The sequence below is a fragment of the Temnothorax nylanderi genome, unplaced genomic scaffold (assembly GCF_030848795.1).
Source record: "Temnothorax nylanderi isolate EJ_2023f unplaced genomic scaffold, tnyl_v1.0 TNYL_tig0229_pilon, whole genome shotgun sequence".
Classification (NCBI taxonomy): domain Eukaryota; kingdom Metazoa; phylum Arthropoda; class Insecta; order Hymenoptera; family Formicidae; genus Temnothorax; species Temnothorax nylanderi.
In genome coordinates, this window is record NW_027249291.1 from 115759 (window position 1) to 130276 (window position 14518).

The 14518-nt window shown below is 33.4% G+C and overlaps 1 protein-coding gene across 1 annotated transcript in view; it reads right to left on the reverse strand.

Moving 5' to 3' along the window:
• Positions 1–14518, reverse strand: part of Rhogef2 (Rho guanine nucleotide exchange factor 2) — a 249483-nt gene that overhangs the window by 109524 nt on the left and 125441 nt on the right. The window contains exons 16-17 of the mRNA XM_071717917.1: positions 12647–12703; positions 8203–8338 (exon numbers count right to left, since the gene is read on the reverse strand). Coding sequence (XP_071574018.1) covers positions 8203–8338; positions 12647–12703 — 193 coding nt within the window. The remainder of the gene's footprint in view (positions 1–8202; positions 8339–12646; positions 12704–14518) is intronic.

Here is a 14518-nt window from a genome sequence, read left to right on the forward strand (position 1 = left end):
GGTGGACAAATTGAAGGCACTCAAATGCCCTGCAGGTATAATTAAATTTATCAGTAAATGGCTTTACCTGAGAACGGTACGATTCATCATCAATTCACAAGAATTTGTTGATCGTCTTGTCTTCAAGGAGCTCCCGCAGGGTGCCGTTCTGAGTTCAGCATTGTATTCTCTATTCACTGAAGGTCTGTGTTCTGATCTACCAGAGGTCATGGAATTCGCTGATGACATTGGTTTATATGTATCTGGCCCTAATCGACAGCGTAATCGGCTCTTACTTCAACGTGCGGTTAATCCGATCACCGAAAAACTGAGTAAGATTAGTCTGGATATTGAACCAAAGAAGACTGTTCTTGTGAAATTTTCAAAATGCGACGGCTGGGACAGAACTCTGAGTAATCAGGTCCAGAATTGTGTGGTATTTAACAGCAGGGAGGCCAAATTCCTTGGAATCTGGCTGGACAACGGCCTCAAGTTTTATCGTCAGATTCAAGAAGTGAGAGGAAAGGTTAATAGAGCGAATTCCATTTTGAAATATTTATGTAAGGTTTCGAAGGGCATGGAGGTTAACACGGCTCTTATGTTGTACAAGAGTTTGGTGAGATCTATAACTGATTACGGTAACTTTGTGTATTATCCCAGGGAAAGTGCTTATCAGCTTAAGCTGGAAAGAACTCAATACATGGGTATTCGCACGGCTTTGGGGTACAGAAACAGTACTCCCAATAATGTTATTGTTGCTGAGGCCAAGGTGAGATTGATTAGAGATCGGGCCGAGATGCTTGCTAGGAATTTCGTTGGCAAGACTATTGCGTACAACGACAACGGCTTGTGCTACAAGCTGCAACGACTTTACGAACGGGAAAACTTCGCCCGTTATTGCCAACCAATGTACAAATTGTCCCTAATGTCTCTTGTTTGGAAGAAATACATCCCATTCAGGGTAGGAATAGGTCAACCTAGAAAATTCGAGATTTTTCAAGGGTCTTTCGGTGCACACACATACAAGGCTGTGGTTGACACCTCAATTGGAGAACTTAGAAAGGCTAATGACAAGTATTCTGACGAGGCACTCGTCCGTAATGTAATTTTCAAATATGAATTAAGACCTTCTTCGGAGATTATTTTTACAGACGGTTCACATGATGAGACGAATTGCGCTACTGGCGCCAGTATTGTTATTAATAATCAAGAAATTGCATATAAGATGAGTCTTCCGAAAGTATGCTCATCCTTCACCGCTGGGGTGTTTGCTATTAACCCCTTCGTTGGCAGAGAGAATTCGACAAAAAGTGCCCAAAATGGCAGGAAAATTTTTTTATCCTGAAAATTTGTACCCTGGGGTTTTTGAGGGCGCTGATTACGAATCTGAACTTAAAATTCGAAAAATCAAAATGGCGGATCCAATATGGCGGACAAAAATACAAAAAACGGCTTGATTTGAGTTTGTATTTCGCTCCATGTTATTGGATTCGCCATTTTGAATTCCTTCATTTCAAGTTCAGCTTCGCACTCAGCAACCCCAAAAACCCCCGAGTGGCAAATTTCATCCCAATCAAGTAATTTTTTGCATTTTTATCCGCCATTTTGGATCCGCCATTTTGAATTCAGATTCGTAATCAGCGACCCCAAAAATCCCCGTGTAAGACTTGAATGCCAAATCTGAGCAAGTTAAATAGGAAAAAAAAGATTGACGCACTATTGCGTCAATGCCACACAGGGCACCGATTAATTTGACGCACTATTGCGTCAATGCCAACGAAGGGGTTAAGTCCTCTTTAGAATTGATGGTCCTTCAGAGGGACCAGAGACAGACATATTGTGATCTTGTCAGATTGTAAGTCGGCTCTTGAGGCTGTGCGCAACAATCATTTGAATGTACATAAGAACCGCTACATTACGGAGATTAGACTTCATCTGTATAGTTTGGAGAAGAACTACGATAGAAGAGTCGTACTCGTTTGGATCCCGGCTCACGTTGGTATCGCTGGGAATGAAATGGCTGATAGTCTTGCCAAGGAGGCTGCGCGTGAGGAAGCTGACCCTGGAATCGAGGTGCCAATCGGGGATTTGATGACACGCGCCAGGAAGGAAACGTGGGACTCCACTCAGGAATCACTAATAAGAGACTCCGAATATAAGGGTATCTTCTACTTTGAGAATTTCTACGATAGGCAGGCTCTGAGGCCTTGGTTCTGTAAAATAAACGCTGAGAGATACTTTGTGACACTCATCAATAGATTAAAAGCCAATCATTATCTTGGTGTCTCTTTAAAGAGAAAGGGCTATGTGGATGAAGAAAGGTGCGAATGTGGCTACGAGCGTGACGATTTGGATCACATTTTACAACGATGTAGTAGATATGATGATTTGAGAGTGAATATGGATGAGGAGCTCAGAGTTGAGGGGTACTTCGCGGAGATAGATATATATAGCCTTATTAAGCGAAGAGAATGGAATAATATATATATACAATATATACATATATATATATATATATATATATATATATATATATATATATGGGGCATTCTTTCTCAACGAGAGACCCCCCGCCCCCAAAGTTGGTTTTGACGTAAAGAGTTCTGTTATGGCTTAAAATTTAGGTAATTATATCTACTTTTAAATGCAAAGTGGCAAAATAAAAAATTCAAGATGGCCGATTCAATATGGCGGACAATGTACATAAAATTGCTTAAATTCGCTTGAAACTCGTTACTCGGGGGTTTTTGGTGTCGCTGAACACGAATCTGACATAAGATTTTCAAAATTCAAAATGGCGGATCCAATATGGTGGACGATTTTTTAAAATTATATCGAATTCACATGAAAATTGTTACACGGGGGTTTTAAGGTGATTGAATAGAAATGTGACATAAGCTATTCAAAATTGAAACAAAGGCGGATCCAACACAATGTTCCCAAAGCATAATAAATAGCAAGACAAGTTTTCAGTCCAATAAGCAAAGGCAAAGCAATATGAAAGTTCAGGCAGTGAAGGCAAAACTAGTTAAGGTTTCAACTAGTAAAAGTAAGACACGTTGCTGGTCCAACCAGCAAAGGCAAGACAATAACATAGTTTAGCATATTTATTTTACGCATTATTTTTATAATAATTTTTTTTATAATAATTATTTTTAATAATTTTTTTTTTAATGTTTTGACCTATTAACTTTGATATTAAAATAGTTATTGTCATTTTGACTTGTGCTTTAGAGTTAATCATCATCTTGCCTTCTCTGGTTGGACAACCGACTACTCTTACTTTTACAGGATTGAACTTCAGTAGTCTTACCTTTACTGGTTGGATTATGGTATTGTCTTGCCTTTACTGATTGAGCCCTCAACTAGTCATTACTTTGCTGGTTGGACCAGCAACGTGTCTTACTTTTACTAGTTGGAACCTTAACTAGTCTTGCCTTCACTGGCTGAACTTTCATATTGCTTTGCCTTTGCTTATTGGACTGAAAACTTGTCTTGCTATTTATTATGCTTTGGGAACATTGTGTTGGATCCGCCTTTGTTTCAATTTTGAATATCTTATGTCACATTTCTATTCAATCACCTTAAAACCCCTGTTAGTGGACCGCTCGACGTTTTCGCGCTGCGCGCCGTGGAAAGTACAAGAAAATAAGTACAAGAAAAAGGTCAGTCCCTTTATTAAAAGCGGGTTACACTGTATGCGCGTTTCTATTTCGCACTCGCTATTTCGCACTCGCTATTTCGCACTCGCTATTTCGCACTCGCTATGTTACTCCGTGTTCTCGACGTCGATAAATGTATCGCGTACGAGTTATGATGGCTCACTGCCCGTCCCGGCCGGAGCAGGCAAGGGATCGCGGCCGGAGCTTCGCGTTAGGCCGCGAGGAATTCGGCGACGTGAGAAACGCTGATTGGCTCCAAATCGTCTATTGGTCGCGGTGCTTGCGATCACGCGAGAAACACCTGGCCGTTGGCTCGAAAACAACAAAAAAAAGGGGGGAAGTAAACCGTCGCGGTTTGGAGCCATTCGAGCGATCTCGAAGAATGTTCGCACTCAGGAATATTCACTTCGCGAATATTCCTTTATTCGATTCGCAACAACCCCCGTGTAAAAATTTTCATGTGAATTCGATATAATTTTAAAAAATCGTCCACCATATTGGATCCGCCATTTTGAATTTTGAAAATCTAATGTCAGATTCGTGTTCAGCGACACTAAAAACCCCCGAGTAACGAGTTTCAAGCGAATTTAAGCAATTTTATGTACATTGTCCGCCATATTGGATCGGCCATCTTGAATTTTTTATTTTGCCACTTTTGTATTTTTGCATTTAAAAGTAGATATAATTACCTAAATTTTAAGCTATATTAGAACTCTACGTCAAAACCAACTTTGGGGGCGGGGGGTCTCTCGTTGAGAAAGAATGCCCCATATATATATATATATATATATATATATGGGGCATTCCATGCCAAATCAACCAATGATTGACCCCGACCATTTTTGATTTAGCTGATAATTTTTTGTGTTTTTGCACTAAATGAAAGTAGCTTCCATGATTTTTTGTAGATTTTTATCTCTACTCATACTTAAGTTATGGATTTTTGAAAAAAAATGCAGTTTAAAATTTGGCAAATTTCAAATGCTTGTAACTTTAAGAAGAAAAAAGATATTGTAAAAAACAAGGTGGGCTTTCTTTTCGTTTTTCTCTGTACTTTTCGAAGAAAATATCGAAAAAATGTTTAATGGGCAATATGACTGTTTTTTTTAAGGATTTAAGTAAAAAATGTTTGTTTTTCTCAGTGCGACCGTTTTGATTTTTTTCAAAAAAATCTCACAAATTCTAGACTTAATTTCGAAATTTTCAAGACCTAGGAGAAAATGGGATTCCAATAACTTCGATTTTTTAAGGGACTTTTTCTTTATTTTTTTTCGAAAATATTTTTTTAAAAATAAGATAGACTTTACCGATAGCTATAAAAAATTTGATAAATTTATAGACAGCAATCCTGAAATTTCTATCTATGGGTAAAGAGGAAATTCGAATATTTTCTATTTTTTAATTGCATTTTTACTTATTTTTATTATTAAATTACTTTTTTTTAATAGAATATTATAAATTGGGGAACTTTAACGGTTAGCATGTAACAATTAAATCATATAGTTAATGAAAAAAACACATATATTATCTGTAAAATTAGCAATCAGATTTATTTGAAAATAAAATAAATAAATCAAAATCAAAATTAAAGATATACATAAAATAAATGATAAATATATCAAAAAATTATGCCATATAACTATTTATTTATTTTTTTTTTTTTTTAATTATCTTATGTAATTTTACATCATTACATCGAGAGAATATTTTCACATTTACATTTCCATTCTTATCAGGTATAACGCAATGAATTTTGTGTTTCCGGTATACGTTTAGCACTTGACTTGAAAAATGAAGAATTACTGAAACACTGAAAACTTTATTTTTCAAATTTTTAGCCTGGAAACCTCTATTTGAATTTTGAAAAATGTTTTATGAGTAGAATGTATTACTTTTTTAATACCAGCACAGGGATTCTCTAACTCCTTAACGACAGCTTCGGTATCGTTTCACAGCTTTTTTACCATATATAATACTTACGCAACAATACCGAAACTGTCGTTAAGGAGTTAGAGAATCCCTGTGCTGGTATTAAAAAAGTAATACATTCTACTCATAAAACATTTTTCAAAATTCAAATAGAGGTTTCCAGGCTAAAAATTTGAAAAATAAAGTTTTCAGTGCTTCAGTAATTCTTCATTTTTCAAGTCAAGTGCTAAACGTATACCGGAAACACAAAATTCATTGCGTTATACCTGATAAGAATGGAAATGTAAATGTGAAAATATTCTCTCGATGTAATGATGTAAAATTACATAAGATAATTAAAAAAAAAAATAAATAAATAGTTATATGGCATAATTTTTTGATATATTTATCATTTATTTTATGTTTATCTTTAATTTTGATTTTGATTTATTTATTTTATTTTCAAATAAATCTGATTGCTAATTTTACAGATAATATATGTGTTTTTTTCATTAACTATATGATTTAATTGTTACATGCTAACCGTTAAAGTTCCCCAATTTATAATATTCTATTAAAAAAAAGTAATTTAATAATAAAAATAAGTAAAAATGCAATTAAAAAATAGAAAATATTCGAATTTCCTCTTTACCCATAGATAGAAATTTCAGGATTGCTGTCTATAAATTTATCAAATTTTTTTATAGCTATCGGTAGAGTCTATCTTATTTTTAAAAAAATATTTTCGAAAAAAAATGAAGAAAAAGTCCCTTAAAAAATCGAAGTTATTGGAATCCCATTTTCTTCTAGGTCTTGAAAATTTCGAAATTAAGTCTAGAATTTGTGAGATTTTTTTGAAAAAAATCAAAACGGTCGCACAGAGAAAAACAAACATTTTTTACTTAAATCCTTAAAAAAAACAGTTATATTGCCCATTAAACATTTTTTCGATATTTTCTTCGAAAAGTACAGAGAAAAACGAAAAGAAAGCCCACCTTGTTTTTTACAATATCTTTTTTCTTCTTAAAGTTACAAGCATTTGAAATTTGCCAAATTTTAAACTGCATTTTTTTTCAAAAATCCATAACTTAAGTATAAGTAGAGATAAAAATCTACAAAAAATCATGGAAGCTACTTTCATTTAATGCAAAAACACAAAAAATTATCAGCCAAATCAAAAATGGTCGGGGTCAATCATTGGTTGATTTGGCATGGAATGCCCCATATATATATATATATATATATATATATATATATATATATATATATAGTTTTTAAATTTTTAAAAAAGATCGGCAAAGTTATATAATGATTGACGCTAGTGTGTTGTGTGTATTAAGTTTTAAGTTGTTTATTTGGGCTTAATTCTGTTTGTGTCGGTTTACCCAATCGGGTATAAGGCACCGTAATTTCCCTCACTCGAGGGAACTTTCAAAACCCCCCTAGAACTATTGAAAAGGGAGTCAGAACTCTCAATAGTTTGTGAGTTTCCGCAAAATGAGACGCTAGCTTCACACACACCAGAAAACCGAGTCTTGTGTCTTCCTTTACACCTATTCCGAACTCTGACCTGTCGCGAGCTAGATCCGCGCTTTGGAAGCTAGGTTGTTTTAAGATAAAAAAACAAGAAGATTCGACTATATTGGTACACTCGCGGTCAATAATATCTTCCACCTGAAGTTAGCTGTGTTCTGGGGATTTCTATAGTGCATGTTACATGTACTATAGAACGCAGCTAACTTCAGGTGAAAGGCATTATTGACTGCGAGTGTACATTACCTCGAGCAGAATAATTGTCATCGTAAAAAAAAAACAATTTGTCCCTCTTGCAATCAGGTTGCAAAATAATATCATAAAGACATATAAATTTACGTATTTCATGACATGTTATAGTTATATAAAAAGTTAAAAAAAATATAATTGTTTAAAATTATTATTTATAACAAGATTTTTGTTTTGAAAAAAATAGGACATTAATCATTAAATGCATTAATTATATTTAATTATTAAATATAAATGCATTAATTATACTTAATGATTAATGTCTTTTATTTTTCGAAAACAAAAATTTTATTATAAATCAATAACACGAATCACTCTATTCAGTATCTAATTTTCAATTGTAAGATTTTTAAAATAAACTACTTAATAATTAATTTGATTAGTATTAATGCCTGACTTTTTAGAAAATAAATTATTAACTGTAACAGACTAAATTAATTAAAATTCCGCAAATCACAATTAATTTGAATAAGATTATAGCATTAGAAATAAACATGTTAAAAATAATATGATAAAGTTTAAATAATATAAAAAATCACAAAGATTGCAATGTAATATAAAAGATGTAATATACTTTTCATAAGAAAAAAAATTCTTTGCATTACTTTCTGGGTATGCTCACAACTTAAATTAAAGTATATATACACATTTAACTAAAATGTTTAAATTTAACAAATCTATACAAATTATAGTTTGTAAAGTTAAAACAAAAAATAAAATAATAAAATATGAATAGAATTAATAACTTCTAAAATTTTAAAAACACAATATAATAAATACACTTCGTTTAATAAACAAAAATATAAACAAATGTGTTATTATAATTTTCACGAAAAATATTAAATAAATGTACCGTTACCTAGATACGTACATTTCAGAAATATCTTCTCGTGCCGAAGGATTGTCCATGTTGTCGGTATGATCGTTGATTCCTCCTAAACTGGAAATACGCATTCTCTCGCAACTGTTGCGAGCGTTTCCGGCCAAGCTACCCGCGCGATGTTCACCTAAAAACACGAGTATTAACATAGTTAAAATCAACATTTTCTTGTATTCATATGATTATTTAATAATCATATTACTTAATTTACAAATTTAATTTTAACTAAATTAATATATCTGTTAATTATGATAATGGTAATTCTTTACAATAGAGCCTTTTTCGAATTTTGATATTTTCTTGCGGCTCTCTTGGTAAAAACCTTTGTTGTGACTCCGACAGTGATAATCAATCGGGGGAGCCCGAAAAATATGTACCCTACCTATTTTTTTTACTAATTTTTACCTTATTTTTTTACCTGTTTTTTCCAACATGGCTTTCCGGATTTTCCGACGTTATAAATATATAGTGGCCCTTAAAAGGATCGTATACTGAGAGAAAGTGTCGGTATATTCTCTATTATCCAAATACAGCAGTCAATGTCTTGTACTGTTGTTTACATGAAGCCGAGTAGGAGCGGGAGGAAAGGAAGACGAGGAATGTACTACGCGACAAACAAAATCATAACAAACAACGGTATTTATGCATAAAAGGGGGGCGCGCGCGCGCGCACGCACGCACACGCACGCACACGCGCACGCACGCACACACACACACACACACACACACACACACACACACACACACACACACACACACACACACACACACACACACACACACGCGCGCGCGCGCGCACGCACGCACGCACGCACGCACGCACGCACGCACGCACGCACGCACGCACGCACGCACGCACGCACGCACGCACGCACGCACGCACGCACGCACGCACGCACGCACGCACGCACGCACGCACGCACGCACGCACGCACGCACGCACGCACGCACGCACGCACGCACGCACGCACGCACGCACGCACGCACGCACGCACGCACGCACGCACGCACGCACGCACGCACCACGCACGCACGCACGCACGCACGCGCACGCACGCACGCACGCACGCACGCACGCACGCACGCACGCACGCACGCACGCACGCACGCACGCACGCACGCACGCACGCACGCACGGGGTGCAAGGGAGGCCTTCGGCCCCCCCTCCCGCACCCACCTCCGCCGGTAGGCAGCGTGGACCTCGCTTTACAACTTAAAGTACCTACATACTAATATAAGGCTGCCGTCCGATTCACGCTCACAGCGTTGTAAAGAGCGATGCTTTCAACCAACCTAATAATTTTTTCAGGAGTTATAAACTTACTTAGATATAAATTATTTACAATAATTCAGATTTATATCTGTACAAAAATACGAAAATTTCGTATTTTGAATTTTAATAATTAGAACGAATCTTAAGAAAGATGAAAAACGGATATATAGTAGGACACTCTTTAGGAATACTAGTAAAAAAAAACCGAAATTATTGACCGTTTAGATTTAGAAATACAATAATAAATAGACCTCGATTTTCGCGATTATTTGACGTAAAGAAGCGACCGGAGAAGAAAAATGAAAGAATAGTCTTTTGTTTTGTGTGCGAGGGACAGAACTATCCAAAAGTTTTTAGCCTGTAACCGCAAATAGCAATCGGATGTTTTCACGTCGATTTAGAGTAGGTAAAATTTTGGATTGTATTGTCACGGACTAACTACCTTAAGATAAAAATTCTCCTTTAAAGGATAATAAGATAATAAATGATTATTAGTTTATACATCGATTTTTAATTAGAGAAAGTAAGGGAACACATGTCTAACTTATAATTTACTTTATGAGCCATTTTTTTCGTAATTAATAAAATACGACATTTTGACTGTACTTATATATTGCGTAGTTTTAATATTTTTATAAACATGATAGCCTGTTATTATTTGTAATGCCTAAGACTAATAAGTATAATTAATAATATGCGTTAATTTTATTAAATGACAAAACTGATTAGATGCTATAATTCTATTTATGCCTCAACAATATTAATACGTTTTCTTGCAAATGCGAGTCATGAGCTCTAAAGTAAATCAATCTTCGAGCAAACTTTTACTCGTACAATTTTGTTGAATAATTTTGGTAAATCATATATTTGCACTTATCACTTAATTAATTATTATTACTTTAGAAGTGTAGAGAATTGTAAAGAGGTCGTGATACAAACAAATAATATAGAGCAATATATGTATCTACTAACCCTTAGCTGGCACTGTGGGGTATTAAACGCCCCAGCCTAGTTCAGTTCTAATTTAAGCCCCCCTATAGTACGAAAATGGTACTAAAAAATGGAAGAGTTAAAATGAAAGAGTTATGAATTTTTGAGTAAAAATAGTCATTTTTTCGTTTTTTTACGTTCTCCAATTTTTTTCATACTTAATATTAATAATATTACATTTTATCAAAATAACCTATAACATCTGTTAAAACAACATTCGAAGACTATCTTGGAATTTTTTTAAATGAAAAAAATCAACAGCTTCCTCGTAGCAAGCATTTTAGTGGTGAGGTCTGAAATGGCCCAGTGTGCCAGCTAAGGGCTAATGATATTGGTACGTGTTTAATGAAGTATTTTGATAATTTTAAATCTACATCAATAAAAATATATGGAATTTAATAGTGTTTATGAAAAAATTTGGAAACAGTAAATATTGCATTTTATTATATGTATAGGATAAAAAAATTAACTTCTTCATTATTATAATATTATTATTAATTAAAAATTAAATTTAAAGAAAGGAGAAAGCTTGTGTGAAGTGGTTTTTAACTGTCAAGGACAGAATTAAGTTCGCACGCGTGAGATATTCTTCGAAATAATTACATTGAATTATTGGATTGGATTAATTGATAATAATTTCGTATTAAGATTAAATCTTTCTAAAATCTTTGTGCATGCAATACATGTAAAAAATGCAATTTTTGATAGCGATTATCTCGCGGGACAGTCAATTATTTTTACTTTGTACAGACGTGTAGATACCACATTTATTAACATATAGTAAAATTTTCAAATTTTTCTTATAAATTGCGATTTACGGACTAACTACCTTAAGTCACTAAAATTTTGTCGTAGAAAAAAAATATGTTTAACATTAATCGAATGTAAAATATAACTAATTGCGAGACGTTATAACAGTTCGTAGCTCTCTGAAGATTAAGGTATAATATAGTTTGTATGAAATTGTATGTGAAAATATAAAATAATAGTTCGTCCGTGACAATACTGTCGAAAAGTTAATGAGAGACAAATAATATATAGTAAATAATACATAGTATTTGGATTGTCCACATTATGCATGTATGTGATCTCATATGTACAGATCACGGTCGTATAGACAGATCTAGGCAGTCCTATCCGAAAGCATAGACGAAAACGTGACCCGAGTGAAGCCAAGAAAACCAATATAGCGTCCAGCATAAGGAAACGTTTTGCACATATGTGTGCAATATGTGTGCATGGTGCATGCGCGTAAGGCTTCCTCATGTCGACGCCATGTCGAAGTATTGGTATCGCTTTTCCGCGATGCCGATTGGTTCTCTCGTTGCGCTTACTTCATAAACGGCTGTCATGGCATATTTTGACAGTTGTATAGTTAACAGTGTAATAGTAACAGTGACATATTAAAGCTAAATAGCGCGCACGTAGCGCGCGTCTGTGATGTCTAGTACATGTAAAACGTGCTAATTTTGATTTCCATTATTTTAATTTCGGTCAATATTTTTCTAATTGCACATGTGTGTAGAGCATGTTTACATTAATATGTTGTCCAAATTTTACAAGATTCCTAAGAAAATGAGTTACGGACGTACTATCTTAATAAGCGTATTTTAGAATGGAACATTGAAAATCTAGATATTCGAAAAATCATATTACATTCAAGGTTGAGTAGTTCTGCTGCTCAAGCGAAATAAGTGCATCTTGTTTAGAAAGAAGAATAGCATTAAAATCAGCGCATAATTCAAATAATAGCCAATAATAGTTTAAATTTTATTTCGGAGAAACGATAAAATTTTAAGTTATTTAAAGGAACATTATCCAGTTTTTCGAAAATAAAACACAAGACTTTTACAAACAAGAAGTGTATAGTTCTTTCAAGCACGTTTGAGAATAATGTATTAATTTAAATTTTTGAAAATATTTTGGATAAATTACACTACACATACATGCATTATTAAAAATAATGAGCATTTTACTCTTAAAATCCGATATTTTGGCTGTGCAATTTATTTATATTTATTTATCGTATTCTGTTTGCGTTAAAAACACTATATTATATGAAGAAATTTTGATATTCTTTATTTAATTTTTTCTAAAATTTCGCAAACTTGCTTTTAGAAAAATAAAAAGTATAAACAGGAAGGATAAAAAATAGGAAAGAATAAAACTCACCATTTTCCCCATCCGTCAATGCACCGGAATCTTCTTCACTCTTTTTGATTTTATCGACTGCGACACAAAATAATAATTTTATCAATGTCAGCAAAAATAAGACAATAGGAATCCAAATAATCACTGACTAATTGTGCAAATAATATCTTTATTAAAACAATTTTCTTTCACAAAATAGACAACAGTTTACAAACATAAAAATGAACGTATTAATTTTAATTTCCACAATAAAAATTTCTCTTTTAACCCTCCATTGCCCTTGTTCAGCAAACAAACAGTGCTCTCATATGAACGCCGCATCTGTACATGTATCATTGTATTAGCGCGGCGTTGTTTTTTCAGATCAACACAGTCTTAAGCCCATATCATTACGGATTGGGATTGAGATTGGATTAAAATTTAATCAATCATAATAAAGAAAACTAATCTCAAGTTTAGTGAACTTTGCTCTGATATGAGCGTTTACCTCATATGAGAACAATGGAGGGTTAGAGACTGAAAATTTTAACGATAGATTTAATTTTAAATGATATAAAATTTTTCCAATGTCACAATGTAATTATAGTTATGATAAGGTATTAAAATAGCTCTTTTAGAATTTTTATCTCAAATTTTTCATAATTGTTACAGAAATATATGTTTGAATTGTATTTAATATTTAAAAAACTAAAACAAATAAATTTTCTCTTGTTAAAAAGTAAAAAAAAATTTTTTTTAAAATTATTTTTTTCTGTTATAGCCCAGTCAAATTAGATTATTTTTGGGCGTTTGAATGAAAAAATTGCCGGCAAGCTGGAAATTGGTATACAGGTTCATTTTAGTGTTCTTTTAAACATACTAAAAGTCCCCATACATAGAGCGTGAACCGGCTGCGCCATCTTGAAAAAAAGAGTACGAAAATGGGTTTTTTGCGAATAACTCGGAAATTATTAGTTTCACGGGAAAGAACATTCAGAGCGAAAATGTAGCTGATAAAATTCCTCGCCATTTGGTTTTTTGTAGAACTTCGTACGACTATTAGTTCCCGAGACAGATTTTTTTGAAGCATCGCGGCATCGGGCAAATGAGGAAAGAGCTGTTTCTTCGAGCGTTTTTTAAAAATATCTGTTCTGGCTGTCCGAAAGTAAAAAATGCATACAATGAAAGTGAAAGAGAATTAAATTACCTACAAAATGCATTATTTATGTTATACCGCGCGACTAATATTTCTGGAAATATTACGGTTTAAATGAAATTTTGACTTTTGGAAATTATGAGAATAAATATTTCCTCGCAATATAAGTTGGAAATGTGGGTAGTCCTACGTAAAAAATTGTTAAAATCAAATAGAAAGGTTATTAAATTTTCATTATTTTGGTTTTTGACCGATTTGCATACGACTAATAGTATTTTTTATATCCGTAAAAAAAACGGTTTTTAGGTACACTTCTCAAAATGGCGGACTTCCGAGTTATCTTTTTTTTAAAAATACACATGTTTCTTGAAGTTTATTAAATTATCTTTAAAATGATTTTTTATTTGACCTTCTGTGATGAATACTTCCAGAGATATAGCCTTTTAAATATTTGTTTATGTTAAAAATTTCTTAATAATTTATAGTTTTTTTTACAAAACATGACATAAAAATACTTTAAAAAAAATAATATCGACATTTTTTCAAAAGTTTATATGCATATGTATGTGATCCTGCAGTGGAACCGGTTTTAAAATGAAAGTTTTTAAAGAATTGTCATTTCAATTATGCCTTTCTTAAGAGTTATCGTAAAAAAATGGGGTTTGCCACACTTTTTTGTAATTTTCTCAGTTTCTATGAGAGATACGTGCAAAATGCTTCAGACCAAATTTGAAGCTTATAAAATTTCCTGAAAAACA